The sequence below is a fragment of the Heloderma suspectum genome, chromosome 2 (assembly GCF_057233095.1).
Source record: "Heloderma suspectum isolate Gila_16-S chromosome 2, 16-S_ref, whole genome shotgun sequence".
NCBI lineage: Eukaryota > Metazoa > Chordata > Lepidosauria > Squamata > Helodermatidae > Heloderma > Heloderma suspectum.
The window spans coordinates 130,426,165-130,450,543 of NC_139459.1; the positions used below are offsets into that span (position 1 = coordinate 130,426,165).

Here is a 24,379-nt window from a genome sequence, read left to right on the forward strand (position 1 = left end):
GGTGCATTCAATTACTAATGTACAATCAATTCATTTAACACTAACCACAGCAGTGATTCTCCAACTGTTCTAAGTTGTGGCTGCAGTTGGAGTCCCAGACCACACATCCATCGGCCTCTGTATTGGCTCTCCCCTGCCTCAGTGCTTCTCCCTGATTGCCTTCCATTTTCTCCATGAATGTTCATGGAGTACCATTTGTTCTGTTGACCTGGATGAAGAGTAGGTTTTATGGTGGGAACACATCTGCCTGCTCCCAGACCATGCTGTCCTTGGGTCCTTCCTTCAGGCTCCCATTTTGCAATCTGGCAGGTGTGGAGGCGTACTGTATGCCAATAGATTTCAACATTTTTGTACCTTGAGGGGTTTTTTTTGTTGGAAGATGGATATTTTCTACTCAGAAGTGTGTTTACAAGAAGAATTTCATATTTTAATACACTAGTCTTAGAAAAGCACAAAACATATTAGATATGAAACTCAGCTGACAGAAAAATGCTTACCCCCTGAATAGAGAGGTTTTGGACTACAATGCCCATAATTTCTCACCACTGATTATGCTGGCTGGGGCTGACAGTCGTAGTCCAAAACATCTGGAGACTACCTGGTTGCCCACCCCTGACATAAGGGGTTAGTTCTTAAGAAGAAGAGTATAACTGTCACCACCAGCAGCCATTCCAGCAGACTGTCTGGTGGGAGATGAAAGGGAGAGCAGGACCATTCCACCAGCCCTGCTGAAAGACTTCCCTCATGAAGGCTCCTCCTCCCTCAACTTTCAACAGCAGCAGCCATTCCAGCAGGCTGAATTGAGAGAGATGAGACTGAGAGCAGGGCCATTCCACCAGCCCTGCTGAAAGAATTCAATTATCACTCTTCCCTCCCCATTCCTTTTTCCTTGTGTGTTATGTCTTTTTAGACTGCAAGCCTACAGATAGGGACTGTCTTGTTTAATTGATTATATGTAAGCAGCTCTGGGAGCCTTTTTGGTTGAGGAGCAGCATAAAAATGCTTCAAATAAATAAAAATGAAATAAATATAACTACACCAATACTATATCCCTTTCTTTCAGCAGAGCAGGATCCATTTATAGTCATGTACCCATCTAGAAAAAAATTGGTTCATATTGTCTTGTGATGTTATGTCATCTTTTCCAGAACAAGCAACTCCCCATTTTTTTTAACATGGGCACAATGTTATTTGTTTCAAGAGGTGCCTCAGAATGCTAGTAGCAAGAATATTTAATACCAAGGGGCTAGTGTGCTCTTTTATGTTCCAGGCAGTGGAGCTGTTTGCACAACACAACAGACCAGGCTGCGGTGCATGCGGGGTGCGGGCAGCTGCCATTTTGAATATGCAACGCCCACTCAGGGGTTATCGTGTTTTGTAAATCCAGCAGGCATAACCCTCACATAACTCGTGTTCACCAGGTTCACATGACACGACAACCCACAAGCAGGGGTCTGTGCCCATGGCGCTGCAGTTTATTGTGGATCAAATAACCCATTACAAGCAACAGCGTGTTGTCCAAACCTAGCCACTATGTACTTTTACATAGGCTTCCTACCTAACAGACCACAAAATCGTGTCAGACTTGTATAAGACATCTGCAAGTTCCTTCTGAGAAGTTCAGTTTTCCTTACCTGCCTTTGTTCTCTTTTCCTTTTATTTTATTTTCTTGGCTTTTGCCTCCTGTGGAATCCCACTCAACATAAGAATCTTCAACTTTCAAGTTAAGATGAGATGATGAACCATCCAGATTGAATACAAGGGCTGACCAAAGACAATATGCAGATTAAAACAGTTATTCACATATTCTCCTTTAATGCAAAGAAAGCTAACATCTTTAAATAGATTAGCCTGATCCTAAGTTAAGGCCAGACTACATATGATGTTATTTATGTCTTTTAAAAAGACATAAAGTGCTCAACCTCGGCACTTTTATTTCTGGGGGGGAACAGCTGTAAAGCCCTGATCCAAAATATGGTCTTGATCAGGGTCCCACACGTTTTTTTGCTGAGAATTGCTAGGAGAGATACAGCTTTAAGGTAGAGGCTGTTACATTTTCCGATTTTCACCTGAAAAACTAAGTTCTTAGAGCAATATTGTGTGATAATACAAGAATCAAGCTTGCCAATTTGCTGTTAGAACTCTGGGGCAGGAGTGGGAAACTGTGGGAGATCCAGGGACCATTTTGGGGCCATAAACTCTTCCTTGGAAGTGCCACAATTTTTTTTTTTTTAAAGGCATCCGTAGCAGCTACTGGATGCCCGAATGATCACATTTAGCTTGCAGACAAGATAATATTGACCATTTGGGTGCTGCATAGCTGCTGTGGATGCCATTTTTTCTAAAAAAAAAAATAAAAACATTTCGGGGGGAGTGGGGGCCTGTGAGCTGCTTGCTGCCCACCCCTGCTCTAGGTCTCCTACTAACTACAGGCTTCTGAAAGTTATGAATGAAAGCAGTATGGAAAACTAATGCCAACTAAAGAGGTACAACTACACTGGCAAAATAAGCATGCTGATCTTTCAGCAGAGCACTGGAAGATACAGGTTATGAAAAATGTACTAGCATCAGCTTTTTCAGCAGTGAAGCCAAATGCATTAAGTGGGAAGCACGTAGTTATTTCAGTCATGCCCCTTTCTAAATATCAAGCCTAGTCCAAGGTATATATTCAAGAAGCTTTCTAGTTCTACTGCCACAGAGTCAGAGTGTCAATGAGGTAGACAGTAACATTCCCAGAGGCCAGGAGTGTTCAGTACAACTCAGCAGTCAGGACCGAGTCACAGTTCCTCACTGGAATTTGGTTTTGTGCAAATTTAATATTTGCTATTGCCAACTAAGCAGAATAATTGAGCCTACATTGCTGTGCTTGCCATGATTTTTTGATAACTAAACAATAGCTGTCATACTAAACAGACCTTTCTGAATGAGAATGCATCAGAGACAGTTCTTTGGTATTTCAACATACAAGCACTGGAATTTCTTTAGAAAAGCACAATGCTCAATTGAAAACTGTACCAAGCAAATATCCACCCCATGAAGAATATTGTAAGCACAGTACAGCTTTAAAGGTAAGTTAGAAGTGTTCACTTATCACTAAAATGAGACTTAAGTACAGGTGTTTGGCTGGCATAGGCTGAAAAGCCAAGAATGATATTGACTGCTATATAGTAGCTAAGGATAGTTTGCTAATACCAGACTAATATGTCTTCCGTGACAGGCCCAAAGATAGTAGATGTAAAGCTGAGTCCTAAAAATGTTTTGCAGTAGTTCTAATCTTAGAAGAGCAACATGTGGTAATACAGCCAAATACAAATGTACATATGGACATCTGCAAGCTCAATTGTCAGAAAGCCAAGTTCTTTTTAAATATAAAGCAGCAACTGAGATCTCTTCCTAGCACTTTATATTCTAAGGCTTCAAATATGCCCCTAGACTTAGATTTCAGAATCTTTTTGTACTGTCTATGACAGCTATTTGTTACTGCTAAAAGGTTTCTAGACATTTTCTTTCACCTGAGTGCATGTACATAGACAACTGGTAATTTCATATGTTAGAGTAAAGTGATCTCTACACAGGCCCCTCAAATGATAGCTTCAGTACGCTCACATTCCACACAGGCTGGCAAGAGTTGTTATAAACTGAAATAAACGCCTAAGCTCGTTGAGAGAAATGGCCCTTATTCTTGGTGATCAATTTTCACTTGAGAAGCGCACTTTGCAAGCCAACATCAGAAAGTCTGTTTTTCAGCTACAGGACTGCATCTCAACACCTGAGGTACCTTAGCCTGAGACACAGCTACTGCCCAAAAGCCATCTGGTTGTTTTATATCCAATATGAACTCTGAACCTAATTTCCCATATTCAAGACACTACATATGCTAGCACTCAACAATGTGGTTTTACCTTTGGTCTCTAAAGTCACTGGGTCAGAATAGTCCCCGGCCACAGCCTTGTTGCAAGCTCGGACACGAAAGTTCATGTATTTTGAATCAAACCTGAGACCTGGAAGAGGGAGAAGCCTTCAGAGGCACACTACCACTATGATGGACAAAAACAGATTAATGGCATAAGGAGGAAAGGAATACACATACATTTGCAGGGTTCCCTCCACTGCATAGCTACATGCAAATTAAGGTAACAATAGCATTTGATATGAAGGAAATGAGATATAAAACCTCCATTTTATCACGCTGGAAGTGTAACACAGCAGACTTTTCATTTATGGTAAAACTGGCAGTAAAATACTGAGCAGTAATTAAACTTATTCCAGTACATATAATTGATATAGATTGCAACTAGATCTGGTTAAAAGTAACAGCCTACCCAAAAGTAACAGCCTTCTGTTCCACTGAAGGACAGATTTTATGATTGTATACACAAGAGTTGAACAGGCTGGTCATTAAAAGCTCCAAAAGTATGGAAGAAACCAAAGTGTAAGGCTACATTATTGTATACCATGGTAAGGGAAAACTTATGAAACACAGGGGAAGTATCATAAGGGATTGAGAAAAATGGCCAGCTTTCTTAAACTTTGCACATCATTTAATTTTTTTTACAATATCTAGTTGCTAAAAACATAGCTGAACACAAAAGCTATTGGGATACACTGGACCATACAACAATAACTTATACTCCTTGCTGGGCTATCATGAAACCTTGGTGGAGAAAACAGAAAAGATGCATAGGTGAAATATTGGGCTCATAGTAAAATAATGGAAGGAGCCCAATTACCCAAAAATCCAAATAGTTTTTTCTTTATAAATAATTAATTGCTGTTCTAAGTTTGTACTATGAGTGTTAACTCCTGTGTCAAAATAAAGCTAACTCCGGAGGTAAAATGCACTCCTGAGATTCAACAGACCCCTGCATTACTTTGGCTGGGTTTGCACATAATGACAATCCAAAGCATGGGTTGAGTACGGCTGTCACTGAATCATATGTTGTTGTTAGGTGCAAACTCTGCACTCTGATTTAACTATACATTGTTAACCATGAACAACCCAGGAAGAGAACCCATGATTTGTTGTTGGTTTATGAACTCTGGGTTGTTCATGCTTAACAACCCATGTTTAAATCATAGTGGAGGATTCACACATAATGACAACCCATGATTCAGTGACAACCTGTACTCTGGGTTGTCATTATGTGTGAAACCAGGTCATAGTAATGGCTTTTTCTGAACACACAGGAATGTACAAAATAAAAAAAGTTACTCTAGTGGTCTTGTAGTACACGCATAAAAAATTCAGTTTATGATATAGGCATGATATCGGTTAGGGTTGTGCTTGATAGTTTCTTTTTCCCATTCATTTCAATAGGGGTAAACTGGACCCTGATAACTTAGTGAGTTAAATGTAAATGTTTAAAAATCTGGAAATGGGGTGCAAGATGAAACACTACAGGACAACTGATCCTAACACAGAGGAATGCGCCAAGCACAAAGGGGGCCAGGTATGCTAAACAAGTTTTACAAATGTCTCAAACAACTGCTGAGGTCCACAGCAACCCCATTAGATTGGAATAATAGTTGTAGAACTGCACTGTTGTGCATCATGTCTGGTTTTTATAATGTAACCGTTATTTGGTTTTAACAGGGAGATTTGTTCTTAGTAGGGAACTGTCCTATTTAAAACTGCCCTGTTTTTAGAATACTCATACAGGTCAACAGAATTTTATTAGATACTATTAGAAATTGATTTTGAAGGTAACTTTTTATCATAAGAAGTTCTATTAGAATTCAAGTCAAGCTCAAGAGACAAAAAAAAATTACCCGATAATGTATATTCAGTGCCCTTAATATAGTCTATAGTTTCCCAGCACCTCTCATCTTTTACTCGAGGAAGCCCATCAAAGTTGGTTTTTCTGTATTCTAGAACATAGTGATCAATTTTGTTGTCTTCTTCTGTCATTTGCCATGATATTGTTAGGGAGTTGTCAGCTACAAGGCAGTCTGTTAGAACTATCTCTGGAGCTCTGGGAACTGATGAAGGAATAAGAAAAGAGAACATTGGAAACCAAAATGCTGCCCACATAAACAAAGCATTGGTAAACCAGAATGCTATCTATATAGCAATCTTTGGCAAGCCCCAAATGGTTGAGCATAGACTTGACCAGAAAATACAGACCAACACAGCTATAAGGTTGTTTTTTTTTAAATGCCCCAAGGTTGATGTTTTGATTTGATCTTACAGCCTGATCCTATGCATAAATATTCAAAATCAAGTCCCACTGGGTTTAAATGGAACTAGTGTACTAGAAAGTTTGCACAGGATTGTAGCCTTAAAATATTTATGTAGCAGTTCTAAACTATGTACATTAAATTGTGCCATTAGCTTTTAAGTGTTTTGGCCTCATTTTGTGATTTACTTCTGTTCTGGATGTACAAGTCAGGATGACCCTCCTTTAAACATTAGCAAATACATTTTGTGCTTAAGGGAACTGGCAGTTTATTTTATTTATTTATTATATTTATATCCCACTCCCCCCCCCCTTGTAAGAAACCCTAGGCGGCTTACATAATCCTCCTCCTCTCCATTTTATCCTCACTTCTCCATTTTATCCTCACAACAATTACACTGGGAGGTAGGTTAGGCTGAGAGTCAGTGGCTGGCCCAAAGTTAACCAGAGAGCTTCATGACCTGAGTGGGGACAAAAACCCGGATCTCCCAAATCCCAGTCCAACACTAACCACTATACCACATTGGCTCGCAATAGTTGTTTAGCTATTGGAACAACTATGCAATGTCAAACAATGTTTTCAGAAACTCAGTTGTTAAGGTCTTGGAGATATAATTCCCTACCTAAAATCCAATCCAATAATATAACACACTGTAATACTAACACATCTCCAATTTGTGCATTATGTCTCATCAGTGGTCCACAGTTTTAGCTTGACACTAACCCTCTGTCCTCCAACTTCTCTGTGCATGCTAGTGAACTTGGGAAAACTGTGGGTAACTTATACTACTCTCAACATTGAGCAGGCAGAAACAAATTCCTCATGCTGCTGGGACCAAAGCTCAGAGATATAACATGAGAAACCACTGTTACCCTGCCCCTACTGAGGGGGAAGGAGCTCCTCATAACTCACTGAGCAGGGGCCCATATATCCCACTTTAGTAACATCTGTGTACTCTCCAGATATTAGTATAACATCACAGCGGGATATGTTTATTGAAAAGAATTAAGTTTACAACTCTTTAAGAAAGAAAAACCTTAAATATAGCACATGCCACTCTTACAAGTTGAAATTCCATTTATTTGTATACACCTTTGAAAGCTGCTCATATCCCTGTTGATCTTGGCACCAGGGAAATGTAGATACAAGTGACTGTTTAATCTATTTGTATCACATATACATGGGTTCACTGGGTTTTAACCCTACTTTAATCTTGCAACAACTGTTTTAGGTAGGTTAGGTCACGAGAGAGCGACTGACTCAAGTTCTCCCAATGACTTTCATGGCTGAGTGGGAATCTGGATTCAGATATCCCTAACCCAATGATTCCTAATCACCATAATGGCATCCTCAGATTTTCAGCACTACCCCCAAAGCCCTAGTTATTGGTCAATGCAAGAATGTAATCTTAATTTCAAAATTATACATTGTAAATTAAATACAACTATCCTGCTGTTAATAAAAGCCTTAAAGGCTGTCAAAATTTACATTGCTCAGAACAGATAAACAGATTTAAACAGATACTTTCTACTGGTACCCTAGAAACCCCACCAACCCCCTTAGCCTTCTCCCATTTAGGCTTAATGCATTTGAATTTGAAGAATCAAATCATGGTTTAATACCCTCCAAAACAGCAAATCAATGAAAGGTAAAAGAGGAAGGATTATTATGTGTTTTATGGAATCACTGGTTTATAGGATTTCAGTCTCAAAATGATTAGACAGTTGTGTAAGCCTATACTGAAGTTTTTCATTGCCAGAATAAAGGACAGTAGGATTTGTGTGAAAGACAACATTCTCCCTTCATTCTCACTCCCACACACAAAGAGTAATGCAACAGTCATAGCACAATGGAACAGGATTGTTCCTTTTTTCCAGATGTTAAGTCCCAAGAGATCTTAGCTATATATTGGTCCTGATAACTTTATTATTTGGGAAGGCTGAAAGAGAAGGCTACTACAGTCAAATCCAGTCTCGATTATTGGTAGTACTGTTATTGTTTTGCAGGGGGAGACGGGAAGAAGCAACAAACATATAAATCAGTAACTATTTGGGCAATCTAGAATGAAGTGCCAGAAAGTCACTCACTTATAAAAGTGTCAAAGTTGGAGATGTCAGAAGAGACTCATTTGAGTGTCATCAGTATTTAAAGCTCAACTCCTTGCAGCATTAATTCAACATTAATTGAATTAATGTTCAATGTGAACACTCAGAGCTGCCCAGTCTTTTGGAAAGTATATACAAAAGATTCCAGACAATTCATCATCTACAAGATGAACTCAGGTTTGATATCCTGCTAGTTTTAATTTGGTGTTTCAATCTGAAGTCTTAGATTATTCTGCATGAGCAAAGAAAGGCCAAAATGTTACTTGGAAGCTGGCTATGCAAGGCAGAAGAAGATTCTTTAAAGACAAAATTAATTGACTGTGTAGCAATTAGAAACTGACCCACCTAACTCAACAGGGGGATTTGTGCCTCTGAAGACAAACACCTGGCAATAACCCAAATCCCCTAGATTGTACCTGCATTAGTTTAGCTACCAGTTCCATTCACTCCTCATTTGATTGGCTGTTTGAGCTACATTCCAGTACTATATATGTGAACACACCCATCAGTTCAACAGACATTATAAAAAAAAAAAAATACAGCCCAAGTGGCAATGTACACAGCTACCAACCTCTCCATCCATTCCCAAGTATGTCCTGTTTGGATGGAAACTGGGGAAAGTGTTGCCTTGCCCTCCACCCATCAGCAGCTCAAATATACACACCAGAACACACTATGGGAATGAGGAGGGGAACTTCTTGCATTCACTTGTATGCATCATTATGGCAGGAGGAAAAATTACTGTCACCTCTTTGGAAGCATGGCAACAAAATTCCAAATAGTTCACTGCTGCACAGACTATTTTTACCTGGCAAGAACTTTAAAGCCTGGAGCATTTGCCTTTCCTGAGAGAAGTCCACCATCAAATGTGTCATGTTGTCACTCACTTTGGGTTTCAAGGACAGACGGAATGCTGGAGCCATTGTGACTCTAAAGGGTAGAAATTAGGGGAAGAGTTCTTCAAATCTCTAACAGTCAATGGCCATGCTTTTCAATGCATAATGTCCATTTCTTATCCACTGACCCATAATATGCAAACTGCCTATAGCATTTTTAAGTCAATGTGCACCTAAAACTTTGGTACGTGACAGATGGGGACACATGCCCCATTAGTCACTCTTGTAGAGCCATTCTAAGGGTATCAAGTGACAGTAGTAAGATTACTGGAAGCTCTTGGCAACCAGTAAGCCTACAGTGCTCCTATCCCTTGTGCAGGAATGAACATGGTGAAACCAACAAATAGTGGCTATTTCCATGTATACTAGCCAACTGGGCCAGTGAGCAAAGGAAAAACACTTGTTTAATAAATGATTCATTGTGTGAGCATCAAGAACTGAAGTATTCTGATGTCAGTTTCTAGACAAACTTAGCTGCAGATTATAGTATCTCTCTCGTAACCAGGCAGATGTGGAAAACTAGAGAATAGAATACTTGAGATGTACTATCACAGCTTCCTTATTCCTCAGACCTAAATTTCTTCTTATCTCTAGTCAGCTGTCTAGTTTGTACAATACCTTAACCACAGCTTATGGACCACATATTGTACAACCCAAAATACAAACCTTTATACTTGCGTCGCTATCAGGCTAATAAAATTAGGAGAACCAGTTACTTGGCTCATAGTAAGATCTATATTTCTAAGTTATGAATGAACCAAGCAAGACAGTAAGAGCTGGATTCTAAGATCTTGTGAGTACAGTTCCACCCATGGAAAGTGTGCTCCCAGTGCCTGCTACTGGAAGAGAGGGAAACAATTTTTGCCAATTCTCCGTCCTCCCAAAAAACCCTGCTCAGGAGAGTGGGGAACCCCTTGGAATAGTGCAGGAGGTGGTGCAGGGGCTGGGATATCAGTGAAAAATTACAACCTCCTCATTCTATTAGCAGGAACTGTTGCTGGATCAAATGCCCTTCTGTTCACTGAAGGGAACCTTAGGATCAACCCTAAATCTCTATGTAACACTGGAGTGAGTGAATCCTAGAAAAGTAGTTACTACGTTAATCTGCTGTAGAAAAAAAACCTCAGAGCCTTGTGGCACTCTAAAGATCACCAAGTATACTATGGTACACATTTTCATAGGGTACAGTCTACTTCAGACAGAAATTGGAAATTATATGAAATGAGACTTCTGTTTCAACTCAACCCATACTCAGAACAAACTAAATCCAACCAGTTACAAAGTCACAGCCTTAAAATCTAGAATCACAAAGTTATGTTGCATGCTGAAGTAGATAGGGGAGGAAAGGACTTCACAACAAGAAAGTGTAGACAGCCATACTATACCCAAGCCTTTCTTCAGGTTGACTACTGCTAGCAAATCAAAAGCTGGGACAATCCTTTTTGAGGCTCAGGCTGGGAGCTTTTTCTCAGACATCCAGCTACTGTGCTGAGGATAGTCTCCACAGCTCTTCTCTCCAGCCATCACCTCTTGCCCCTGCCCCACACTAGGGATGGAGCACATACTTCAAAACCACCCTATGGAAACTGAAAAGCCTCTTAGTGTTCGGAGATCTTCATTAGGCTTGTAACTTCTAGAAGAATAATCAATCTCCTCAGCAATCATACTGCAGGCTTGAAGCATCCCAACATGATGGTCAGACTGTGCACAATGTTCCTGTTAGACACAAGGTAGGTCTCACAAATCACTAGGAGGCCTGCTTCAGTAGCAGCCCACTGGTGACCAATGTATGGCCCTAGCCACTCAAGACTTGTTTTTGAAATAGGAAGCTATATATGAGCAAAGCTTATTTAACCATTTTATGTATTTAAAAGAGTTGGAACCATAGTGCCACTTCCTTATAATAAAACGGTAAATGATATTTCTATTCTGCAAGTATAGTTATATGTTCTAGACTTCTATTGCAAGTCTCCCTACCACCTGCTCGAATTCAAGCATAATTCAGGTGTATGGCAGGGAATCATGAAAGAGACCAACATCCTGTTTTATGTGTAGCCTGGCTTGCTCTGTGCTGACCTCTCTGAAGTAAACCTATCTCAGGCTGAGCACTAGAAGCCAAAACTGGACAGTTTTATACTCAACAGTGTATTGGGCTGCATATGTATTAAATTCCACCTATATGTGAAAGTGTCTCATCTATTCTGGAATACCGAGTTTGGGAACAGATATAAGGAGCAGTGTACAAGTGTCCTTTTTCTCCAGATTTTCCTAGTGATCAGATCATTTTGAACAACAAAGTGTGTAATAAATTTCATCTTTCTAGTTCATGTAGAAGAGCCCAACAAGTTCTGAAACCACAATTGGTGAGGGTCATACTGAAAAACCATATTTAGCCACTTACCAGAGGCTCCTGTGCTACTTTCAAACTTTGAAAGTTTGAAACTGCACCTATTATAAGAGATTAGCACAAGTGTAGATTTCCCTCCTTAATCACATTTCTGTTTAAAGTGTGCAGATTTTCTTTGTCACTGAACGAAAGTTCACACACAACACAGGCAGAAGGAAGTATAAAGCCAAACTGAGCAGTGTCTTACCACCATGCAAAACTCAATTATATCTTTTGGTTACATTAATCCAAAGTAAAAACTGTCAGAATAGTGCCACAGAACTAGAATATCCTCAACTCCAATTAAGAAAAATTAGGAACAGAATCAAATAAGTTTGTACTGTACCTATCCTTGATCTGTCTGGCAGCCTTGAGGTGCATCAGGAAGAAGAGAGAGAAGGCAGTTAATGTTTTCATGCAAGTTTCATCTGCAGTAACATGCAAGAAAGTTAGGGTATCAATTTCAGATGTAAACCAGAATTTTATCACTTAAGATTTGCCTCATAAGCCTTTGTTAATTCAAAGTTATTAGGAATTCAATAATAAGCAAACAAAACCATTTCAACAAGCCACAACCCAATTCCATATTATGTCATCAAATCTCTGTACTAGACCCTAATATTAAAAGCGATCAGTCCAACTCAGGAATATGTAAGTGAAATCTGACATTCTGTTGTGCATGCCAGCTATTAGGTAGTGAGTAGATGTTAGATTTGTGCCAGAGTTGTGCCACTCTCCCTCCCCCTGCCCTCTAGCTGTATAGCTCTGTATTTATTGGACACAGTATTTTTTCCACAGAAGCCCCTAATCAAAGTATGGTTTTCAACACAAGAAATGTTACCTCCCACTTAGCTCTGGACAAAGTATAATGTTGTTAAAAAGTTGCAAGAAACCAAGAAATGCCTAGAAAGTTATTTTACCCTAGCGAGCATGCTAAGACTCTAAAAGCAAGATAGAAGCCAGGCTTGTTAAAACATTTTGTAGGTAATTACTGGAGCTGTTGTTTGCACAACATGACAACCCAACATGGGTTATTTAACCCACAAGGAGGCTGGGGCCTGTGTGGCCATCATTTTGAATATGCAACTCCTGCTTGGGGATTGTCATGTCATGCAAACCCAGCAAATGGGGGTTATGCAACAGTTAAACAACCCTCACTTAAATACTGGCCAGGTTCACATGACCCAACAAGTCCCAAGTGGGAGTTGCATATGCAACCCACAAGGCACCGCATCTCGTCATGACTGAACCTGGTCACTGTCTCTTGAAACAGCATGACACAAAGACCTGGTTCGCGCATAATGCTAACCCACGGTTTATTTAACCCATGCATTGTTGAATTCTGGGTTGTCATGATGTGCGAATCCAGCCATGTTAACGAACTAAGTGTAAACCATGAACAACCCGGAAAGAGAACCCCTGAGCTGGGTTCACACAATGTAACCCACACTCAAGGTTGAGTGGGGGTTGACTGTAGGTTGCTGTTGAACAGTGGGTTGTTGCGTGGGCTGAATTCAGCTGCACTAACAAACCATAGTTTGTTAACCACTAACAAGCCATGAAGAGTACCCATGGTTTGTTGTTGGCTTATGAACTCTGCATTATTTAAACCACGGGTTGTTATCTGTGAACTCAGAACTGTGTTCTGAGAACCGTTTATGGGTTGTTTCGCCAGGTTACGGAGGTGATGTGCAAGAGTAGTAAAAAAACAACAACACCCTGGCTGCTCTACATACCAGTACTGCAGTGATGCAAAGGCATTTGGGATACAGGGAGGGAGTGGGTGAAGGAAGAAAGAAACAACTCAGGGACTGAGAAAAGAAATCATGGTCCGTTCGATTGTCTGTCAGACAAACTCTGGGTAGGGCAACAAACCATGGATTAGCGTATGTGCAAAGCAGGTCAAAGAGGCACAGCATAGAATCTGAATAAAAATCTTGAAGATCAACTATAAAAGGCTACAAATTGTTTTCCATGACTTTGCAGTCATAAATACAATGAAAATAAATTCAAGAGGTCTGTTGGCCAACAAAAAAATGATGGGGGGGCAGTTTGATCTTTTACTGCCCTCCCACAAGTCCCTCTTGTGGGAGGGCAGTAAAACAACTTTAAAATGTAAATTTTAATTCCTTAAATATTGAGTACTGAGCAGACTTTATAGAAGGTTTTATACAACACCATCACCAAAAATACGGGTGTCTTAGCTCAGAACAAGAAAAAAAATAGGAAAACATAGGAAAGTCACAGCTTTCCTAGTTGGATCTTTGGAAGTCTGAAAGAGCTTCCATATTTATTGGGGAATTAAATGTGTAATACAACAAGGCAATTTTAATCATATTTATCTTTGAAAAAGACTGCATTATGTCTGGATAGAAAAAATATATTTCTACAGCTCTAGTGTAGATAGCATTTTTGAGTTATGGTCACTGTATGGTCACATCTGCTATCTGAGGTGGGTTGGACAACCAGGATTTGCCCACTGTCACCCAGGAAACTTCACAGATTAGAAGCAACTGAATCACTAGTCTCCCATGCTCAAACTCAGTGCTGTATCTGCACCATACAAACCTAGTCTGTGAAAGCCTAAAAGCAGTATTTTTCTCCTGTCTCTAGCTAGATTATAGATATGCTTTGTAATGCAGGTTAACAAGCCAGTACAAGACTCCATGTGAAGTTTTTTTTCCCCAGATTTAAGATGGTGTAAGTTGCTTATTGCATAAATGTTTAATGAAATATGGATCAGAGGTTACTCATAATGTATTTAGTTGGAAAGGAAAGTGATCTCTTGCAATAAGCGATGTGTATTCTGCTACCTCAGCAGTTAACTACCTGTAGAGCTACATTATCTTTCATAGCAAATTAACATCAATCATTAATTTCAATAACCACAATGCAAATCTAAAGAGTACTAATTATACACAGCATAAAAGGTATATGCAGTCTACTTTCATGGCAATAAGGATCAGGATTCTGCTCTCCCTGACTCACTCCCTTATTTGAACTGAGTCATTTAGAATTTCTTCTGAAATAAAAGTATGACATGGTCACCACTAGAATGATTTCATATGCTTTGAAAGCCAAATAAGTTGCATTAGCTGGCATGTATCATTTGGCTGTCCTCAGCAAAGAATTTGCCAATATAGAAAATGTTGAAACAGCAACTTTTCAAACATGCACTCATGTATTTAAAAGTTCGCAGATCAGAATTATGTTGGATCTATGACCACTTGGCAAGCATAAAAGGATGGGACAATAAACAGAATGCAAGAATTGGGATTTGTTATGAGGCTCAGTGAGGCAAAAATAATCAGGGAACTGAAGACCAGGAATCTGGACAAAGTCCAGGGAAAACACTGTACCAGATGGAAAGGAACTACAATTTTGAAGGGAGTACTATCAGTTAACTGGAATTAAAAAAAAAAAACTAGGATGGACAATCATGGAGAACAAAGAGCTGCCAGATGGAATGTGGAACAAAGGGGACCCCAGGAGCAAGTTTTTACTACTGCACTTTTGCCTTAGTTTAATTGCCAAGAAAATAGCAAAGCAGTCCCAAACTGGTTGGTGAAAAGAATTAATTCAAAGTTCAGCTTTACAGCAATTTAAATACAGTTCAGAACCAATTCAGATACTTGAGGATGGTTTTTTGGTCAAACCTTTGGAATTAGTTCAAGAAGTAGATTTAAAGCATTACAGCTAGGGATGTCAGAGAATTTCGCCACGAATCTCGGGGAGGCCAAATGCCAGCGCATTCGGCCCCCTGAAATTGGTGGCGGAACGGTCTGCTCCCCCCAACGGGACTTACCTTGGGCGAATCTTCCTGGCGGCGGCAGCTCCAGCTGCCAGTCTTCCAACCCGCTGCCGCCGACGCCATTTCCAGTAAAAAAAACAAAACAAAAACGTGATAGGCTACGTAAAGATTTACGTAGCCTATCACAGCTGATTTAAAAGAAAAAAGAAAAAACCGTGCGTACGCAAATGGCGGCGCCCATGGGCACCGCCATTTGCGTTCCTTATTTTGGCACATCTTAGTCTACGTAAACATTTACGTAGACTAAGACGGCGAAAATAAGGGGAACACAAATAGCGTAGACGCTACGCTATTTGCATTCCCCTTATTTTCGCCGTCTTAGTCTACGTAAATGTTTACGTAGACTAAGATGTGCCAAAATAAGGAACGCAAATGGCGGCGCCCATAGACACCGCCATTTGCGTACACGCATGTTTTTTTTTCTTTTAAATCAGCCGTGATAGGCTACGTAAACATTTATGTAGCCTATCACACCTGACTGCAGGGATGCAAATGGCAGCAGCTACGGCCGCCGCCCTTTGCAGAGCCAGCCGGCCAGGATTCGGGGGGGGGGGGGGGAGGGACAGAGCGTCTCCCCCCCGCCAGAATTTCAGGGGGGGAGGGACAGAGCGCCTCCCCCCCCCCCCGGCCAGAATTTCCGGGGGAGGGACTGAGCGCCTCCCCCCCACCGCGAATGTCACCCTTCGAAAAGGTAAGTGACTTTCGTACATCCCTAATTACAGCCTTTAACTGGAGCTTCCAGTTCAGCTTCCTCTCCCTGCATTTGCAAGGGAAGCCTGGCAGACAATTATAAGTAACAGGGTTTGGATTTGATGTAGCATTGTTAGTACAAATAAGATTGAAGCACAAAGCACTAGAAAAGCCAACATGAGAAATCCATGTAATAGAACTATGGCGGCATATTGTACTGCCAAAGTTAATTGATAATCTAAAGTAAATTACCATTTCTACTTTACTGGTGGCTTGCAGATTTTCCCATTCAGCAGTACATTTAGCATTCTATTTCTAGAGACATATCTAATACTAATGATTCCATTGGTTTTATGCACAACAAACACTGTGTATGCATGCTTTCTATCTCTAAGTACCTGCATAACTACTTACTATGCGACATTTATGTCAGCTTAATTTTATTCTAAATGTTCTTGGCCATAAACCATTCTTAAGACTCTGGTCACTATCACTGCACAGGCCAATTCAGATTTTAGTTTTGTTTTTTAAATCTATAGATCTTATTTCATGAAGTTGTATGAAAGTTACTCTTGGTTGCAAAGCCAGTCATTTGAATGGGTTCTAGTCTCCTCGGTCAGGTTGGACATTCGAACTTGAAACACTTAGGGTCAGATCCAATACTGTCTGTCCATCAGAGGAATAGAAACCCACCCCAACCCCCAAATCTGCTCCAGAGCATTGGGGGACCTTCCAGAGCAGATATGGGCTACATGCAGGGGGCTCTAGGTGGAAGAGAATAAGGGGAACCTATTGAGTGAGTGAAGTCCATTCATGCAATGTTGTTTTAACCCTTAGAATGTAATGTTTATGACTGAAGGGATTCCAATCAGTTTCACAAGTTCACCTGCCACACTTCATAAGTAGCTTCACACAGACAACATGCTATTAAGTAGCATTTCTCTTTTTCCTGTTCACATCAGGCAAGTTTTATACCTTTGAAAAATCTTCAGCGTCCTTTATGTCCAGTGACCGTGCTGCAAATTCTAGCAATTCTTCAGAGTTCTCCAGGGCATTATTACATTGGCTGAGTTGATTCTAGGGGGAAAAAACAAAACTATTTGGTATGCCAGCCTATCGTAAAAGCTTGTTAGAGAATGTATTTCAAAGTTGCCTTCTCTCCCCACTTCCAGCTACTTGTTGGGGACAGGCCATATACCTCAGTGGTAGAGCACATACTTTGCATAAAGAAGGTTCCAGTTTTGATGCCTGCTATCTCCACTGAAAGGATCAGTTCGCAGGTGATGGGAAAGACCCTGGGGAGCTACTGCCAGTCAAAACGAGCAATACTGGGCTAGATGATAAGCTGTCTAACTGTATCTATGACAGCTTCCTGTGTCATGTCTGCTGTATCTTCTTCCCTGGTAGAATCTGCCCAGCTACTTTTATTATAAGATAGCAACTTTCCCTATACCCTTTACAGACATATGCTAAAAGTCCAGAGTACCTTTGTAGATTACCACTCAACCCCATGAGACTTCTCCTACAATGTTTCATTCAACCAACACCAATACTGGCCCAGGTATTTGGTAAACCTGCAGTTTCTTACACCAGCTAAATTCAATCTAGGAGGCTAGAACTATGCTGGCACTTTTTAAACTCAATCTTCCGTCTGGTTTCTAGCTACTCCAGATCCCCCAGACCAGGGAGAGAACAAGGCAGACATCATCTAGCTTACTAGCTTCCCCCCACTCCACTTTTTTAAAGTGACAACTGTATCTCTAACATTCCAAGTCTAAGTGGTCCTTAAACAAGGAAAGTAATTTTCCTGGTAAATACACATATCCAAATATGGGTCAAATATTTTAAATAGTGGCTTATTAGAAGTCTAAGAGACTTACAAATGGGTACAACAAAATGTTGCAGCTTACCTCAGCCCAACAGGAGTCCTTGCCAGGACTCTAGCCAGTTTTATAGTATTATTTGGGACTTGGGGAAATAGAGGATTTCTAGGAGGGAGGTTATTTTTCTTCTCTCCCTCATCCTCCAGAAATATTCACCAGCTGTTATAGTGCTAAAATGCCTAGGTTCAGGGCTAGTTGCCAGCCCCAAACTCAAGTGCTTTACTGATACTCAGGTTAGTAGGTTACTGGAGAGTAGGAGAGGGAAGACATATTATGAACATAAGAACTTAAGAAGAGCCCTGCTGGATCAGACCAAGGGTCCATCTAGTCCAGCATTCTGTTCACACAGTGGCCAACCAGCTGTCGACTGGGAACCCACAAGCAGGGCATAAGCGCAACAGCACCCTCCTACCTATGTTCCCCAGCAACTGGTATACATAGGCTTACCACCTCTGGTACTGGAGGTAGCACATAGCCATCAGGACAAGTAGCCATTGATAGTCTTCTCCTCCAGGAATTTGTCCAATCCCCTTTTAAAACCATCCAAATTGGTGGCCATTACTACATGCTGTGGTAGTCAATTCCATAGTTTAACTAAGCGCTATGTGAAGTGGTACTTCCTTTTATCTGTCCTGAATCTCCCACCAATCAGCTTCATAGGATGACCCTGGGTTCTAGTATTTTGTGAAAGGGAGAAAAATGTCTCCCCATCCACATTCTCCACAAGGGGGATCCTTGATAAGTACTCAAAGGTTACTGGAGAGTAGGAGAGGGAAGACATGTTCTCCACAAGGGGGATCCCAATTATTCTGAATAGTACCAATTATTCAGAAACCCAAAGGCTGCCTGTGGCTGACCCTAATTCATTGCCAGGCTGATACACACACACCCTGCCGGCACATAGAAGAGTGGCATGTCAGAATGCTTCTTGCCAACATGCCAGTTTTCTCATATGGAGGAATTATTTCTACAAAATAGCATTCAGCCATGTAAGCCCCATTTACAATCTGAACTGGTACACCCAGACACCATCTCAGTGACAGCTAGGCCATAATACTGTACATGGAGGTATAAACGAAACAAGACACTCTTGATAAATCCCTGTAGTATGGACTTTGGTGGTCTGTATTTGAGTCAAGGTAGCCTAGGTAAATTTATAAATGCTGAATATTATTGTAGTCATTTACTGTCACAATTGAAAAAGACAAAGACAAGGCAATATACTATTCATCTTAGCCGATTAACAGTGAGACCCAGTAAAGATAGGATCTGCTCCTGGAAATGCAGGAAGTATAGGCTGGAAAAGTGGCTTTTAATTCTGAAGTGCTGTGTTTTAGAATTCCTTTTCTTAAGTTTGCTCAGCTTTAAAATGTCAGTATTTATATCTCCTTATGCTGCCTTGGATGCACCAGCTATGGTTCAGGGGACGTCATTTGCTATTAAGTGACAGTTTCGTCATACAATATTAAAGCATCCAGGTCACATTGCTCAATACAACAGTACAGTATTGACAAATAAGGTTTCCAGTATCTGAAAGTCTTTTGTCAGCTCACAAGGCGAAGTCATTTTTCCTTGCGCATTGTACTGCATATTCAGACCACCGGAAGTAATACCCGCATTAATCACTGGAGGGATTGATCTATTACTGTATCAATATCCTTTAAAGCAGCAGATGTACCAATGATTTAAGACATGCTGAATTATTTTACAGCATCAGGTACACTGGAGCTCTGTATTATACCCAAATCCAAAGTATATAACCATAATTAAGTTAGCAAAGTAAGATTTTATTTATTTATTACATGCTTTACTGTGTCAATAGGTTTAGGCTGCCAAATTGAATTTTTTTTCAAGGAAGGGGTGAAATAAGGGTACAAGAATCAGTAATGGCCACTAGCATAGCCATGGGAACAAGAAAAATGGCTATACGCAAGGGCATGAAAGCTGTGCTCTACTGCTTAACCACTGCAAACACCTTCCAGCCCTCGTCCAGTTCAGAAACTGAGAGGACAGCAAAGGCATGTCATATTTCATATCCCATGCCCACTTTCACATATACATGGTGAAACTGTGGACATGTGGAATCCGTGTAGCCCAAATTAAATCCTACACATGCCATTTCTGTACTTGCATCTGCTGGTCATACTGAACTCTCAGTGTGGAAGGGCACTACATCCACAGTTTCTGCCTCCCCATTCAAGATGATGGCAGCACAAGGGAAAGGAGGGTACCCCCTTGCCTCTCTTTCTGGCCAGCCCACACATTTGTTTCTCTCTCTGTAAGAAAACAAAGTGTCCCTTTTAGACATTACTGGGATAGTTTTGTAGCTTCTGTTAGAAACAATATTACAGAACTCCCAAGATGCTTGTTTATCATCTCTAGCTACAAGACTTTCCAAGTGTCATGATTTCTCCCCCTGCCTCCCTTCTTTAATTTATTATTTGGCTTCTGACTCTTAAGTCACTTATTTGCTTTAAAGCTGCATTATAATTCTATAATAATGGGGGGGGGGGTCTGTCAGCACCATCATGCCAAGACTATGTTGGCATGTATACTAAAGAGACCCTAGAGGTACACATCTCAAGGTTATTTGGTTTTTAAGATGCATTCCTTTTAACAAATTTAGATGTGTGTCTGTGTTTGAAGCCTGCAGTGCCACCTTCAGTCACTAGGTAGTAGATATCCCTAACCAGAACATACCTCTGCAGTCAATACAGTTTGAAGCATGGCGGAGTGTTCCAAAAGACAATTATACAACTGCCCCCTTTCTCCTGCTGTGGGGGAACCCTCCCACTGAGGGGAGGGGAGTGGATAGACCATTCCATCAGGGGGCTATAGGGGTGCCAGTGGGCACAGCTTCATTCAGATAGGCCAGGCACAATGCGTCTAACTCTGACACCTGTTTAACTTTGTTTGAAGGCTTCACTCTATCAAACTAAGGGCTATTTCGACCCAAACAAAGTTGGGTCCATTCACTAGTATTTTAATAATGGAAGGAAGGGAAAGTAAGCCATGCAAATTTAGCAACTAAGCATCAGGATGAATTCACCACAGAAAATTAAAGTTTGTGGAAGAGCTGGAGGAGAACTGCCTGCCGGTGTACAGTTACATGTCTATCTTGCGTTTAGATCAAGTAACTGTACAAAAATGGAGGCAATGAATTTAATTACCATGTATCAAACTCTTGAGCACGATTGGAAACTCAAGGTTGAGAGTGCAGCAACAAAGCCTGAATAAAACACTTTTCAAATATGAAATCTGAATTGGCCACCCAAGCCTACTGGCTTCCAATTCATTTAGCTAGTATGTGGTAGGAATTTAAAGTATATATAGTACAGAGCAAGGTTCTGGAGCATGGGCTTTCCATTATCTTATATAATTTAATATAGGTAAATTAGTGTTTGTCCGCTTCAGTACTTCTCTCCATTTTCCTCCAAGGATAATCCAGTACTGGCCAAGATAATTTGATTAATACTGTTAAATGTTAATCAATAAACAATGGATGCTCAACTAATATTTAGCATATTGTACTATCGACATTAGCAATTTCCTCCATTTTGCAAGAGAAGCAAATTACGTATCTCCGAGTCTGTCACAAAATTAGAACAGATTATGAAACCAACATTGTAGCCCAGAGACTAAAGGCAATTCTTGCTGTCTGCATCAAGGTGACAAGTCTTGCACGCAAGACACATAGAGTTAAATCTGAATGTCAATGTTTGAGTTTGCTCTGAGCTCAACAGTAGAACTTCTGTAGAAATAAAAGCGCCAAGTGTCTAATAGGAAGAGGCATGCACAAAGCCAAATCAAGTACTCCTCGCTCACTTGAAATGCTCTGAGAATTCTAGAACACAACTCAAGGATCTCATGTGCTCATTTGCATGTCAACATTCTAGCACCCTTCATGGTACTACAGAAAGTAATACTATCAAGCATACTGGATAATTATGTTTTCAGAAGTACTCAAAGTTGCTTTGGGAACTGTATCTACCTTTAGCTTATAGATTGCCAACTGTTTAAAGAGAAAAAAATACTGTTCTCAGGAGGAGCAAGGACTTCATTAAAATTTGAATAGAAACTTAATAAATTAAATCAGGACAAATGAAACACTATGCAGTTACAAAAATATGGTGTTTAAAGCTTGTTCTTTTAGAGGTGCACTATATCAAGGAAGGCATTTCTAACATCTTGCAACTTCAGTACTTAAGTTTTGTTTTTTCTGATATTCTGCTACATATGTGGTCCAACTCAGATTTTACTTTGCTAGCCAAAGTTACTGAACATGCAGTAGAACTATCAGTTAACACACCCCACATAAAAAGTACAGCAAGGAATGCTTAAACAAGTGAAAAGAAACTGAAATATTTCCATAAACTTACAGAAATGTGGGTGGGTTATGTTTTAGAAGGCAAACTTACACTCCACATAAAGTTATAAGCCACTGTTGAGTTATTTAACTAGCAAAGATTCCCCTAACCTACAAGAGTTTGAGAGTTTTACAATGAACATATCATATACTTAATTACCTGAAGTTCTTGGGTTTTATGAGCATGTTCTTGCTTGATACTAGTTCTCATGCTCTCTTTCATTTCATCAAGTATTGAGTATAAGCCATCAAACTCCTCATCAAGCTCAGCAATTACACTGGAAGAATTAGCCTGTAAACAGAATTTTAGTTGTGTATCAACTGTACTGCCAGTTTTATATATTGGTTTGTTCAGCACAAACTATAAATAAACATCACATGGCCATGTTCTCATCACTGTAGCACACTGCATTTCCTAAACATAACTGTAAAGTTAAGGATATTGTAAATCAATATTGATATGTATAGAGGTATGCATAAGACCTGCCCTATTGCTTTAGTAAGCCTGGCCGAAATACAAGTCAATGGCTCACAAAGTTCAACAACCTAGCAGGATACTTTCTTTTGACACAGCTGTTCATATATGTGTACAGACACATTAAACAGACACATAAAGTTAGCAGTTAGAGAATACTTTTAATAATATTAATTTGCCTCACTTACATACTTTGCAAATTCATATCCTGCCCTTCAAGGAGCTTTGGGAATCGCACATGGGGTTATCCCATTTTATTCTCACAATCACACTGTTAGGTAGGCTAAGGGATAGCAAGCTTCATCACTGAGCAGGGATTTGATGCCCAGCTTAAGATCAACATTACACCTACTATGCAGACACAGCTAATACAAGAGACACTGATAACACATCTCACTCATATCAAAGAATACGGGGTACCATCCAACAGTGTTCTAGTGCTAATGACATTGCATTAGCATAAGCCAACACTTCCACAATGCAGCTAGCTCTATGGAGGGCAATGGGGAAAAGCAGTGATTTGCCATTGCCCTAGCAAGCACAAGTTATATTGCACAAGCATTGGTTTCAGCTAACGCAACATCATTAGTACTAGCACAGGGACACAGTTGGATAATACCCACAAATTTAGCAATCACACCAAAACCCATAGATGTTTCCAGTCATCACATTCAGCATGTCTCTGCATGTATTTCACAGACTGCATCTGATGCAGATGCCAATACCATGGCCTACCTTCACCAAAACTGTACAGGGTTGACCCAAGTTCTCTTTCTGCCTGAAGCAGAGGCTCACTGCTGCCACCCAAAGTGCTGCTGGCAGCCAGCCACTATTCACTTAACACTGTAGAAAACCTGTCGTAAGTCTTGCAAGACTTTGCCAAACCGTGGGACTCTGTGAAGTCTCAAAATGATTCCCCAAGAAAGACTTATATAGGCCTTCCCCAACATGGCTCAGCTTCAGTATACTTATCTTCATCTTTGAACACAGTGATTTACACAGTTTTACAACATACCTGTACACCTTTTAAAGTGTGGTTTAAAGTTTCAATGAAGTTCTGTATTTCATCATTTTTGTGAGCTAATGTGGAGATAATCCTTTGCAGAGCTTCCTAGAATTAGAAAAAAATAAATTCATTAATATATACTGGTTCCTTTTTTATGAATATGCTTGCCTTCTAGTTTGCATTATTTGGTGAACAACAGTTCCTTTGGAACAATTAGTCTGACCCACCAACTACCTACTACTAAAGCCACATATGATTTGTCTGCCAGCATAGGTTTATGCTGGCAGGCAAGCTGGTAAATCCTACATTTTCTCATCTGTAAGACTGCTATGAACATAATGCTACTGGTGACTTATTGAACAAAGAATATACCAAAGTCAAGATAAACCTACTTACTGGGGAATAAACAATAGTAACAGAAACATGGCTTGGCAAGGCTCAGTTCTCATAACCTTAGAATAAGTCATATTTTGATGGTGGGGGGGATTTATTATTTTATTGAACACATTTCTACCCTGCCTTTTGGCCCAACAGGTATTTAAAAAGAACAAAGTGTTTTGTATCACCTTAAAGAGTAACAAATT

At 40.2% G+C, this 24,379-nt stretch overlaps 1 protein-coding gene across 6 annotated transcripts in view; it reads right to left on the reverse strand.

The window, feature by feature from the left end:
* Positions 1-24,379, reverse strand: part of FSD1L (fibronectin type III and SPRY domain containing 1 like) — a 47,419-nt gene that overhangs the window by 12,153 nt on the left and 10,887 nt on the right. For all 6 annotated transcript variants that reach the window (XM_084834763.1, XM_084834762.1, XM_084834761.1 and 3 more), the window contains exons 2-9: positions 23,805-23,900; positions 22,475-22,606; positions 17,041-17,142; positions 11,911-11,933; positions 9,091-9,212; positions 5,770-5,979; positions 3,903-4,001; positions 1,635-1,764 (exon numbers count right to left, since the gene is read on the reverse strand). In XM_084834763.1, the coding sequence (XP_084690889.1) occupies positions 1,635-1,764; positions 3,903-4,001; positions 5,770-5,979; positions 9,091-9,212; positions 11,911-11,933; positions 17,041-17,142; positions 22,475-22,606; positions 23,805-23,900 (914 nt within the window). The remainder of the gene's footprint in view (positions 1-1,634; positions 1,765-3,902; positions 4,002-5,769; positions 5,980-9,090; positions 9,213-11,910; positions 11,934-17,040; positions 17,143-22,474; positions 22,607-23,804; positions 23,901-24,379) is intronic.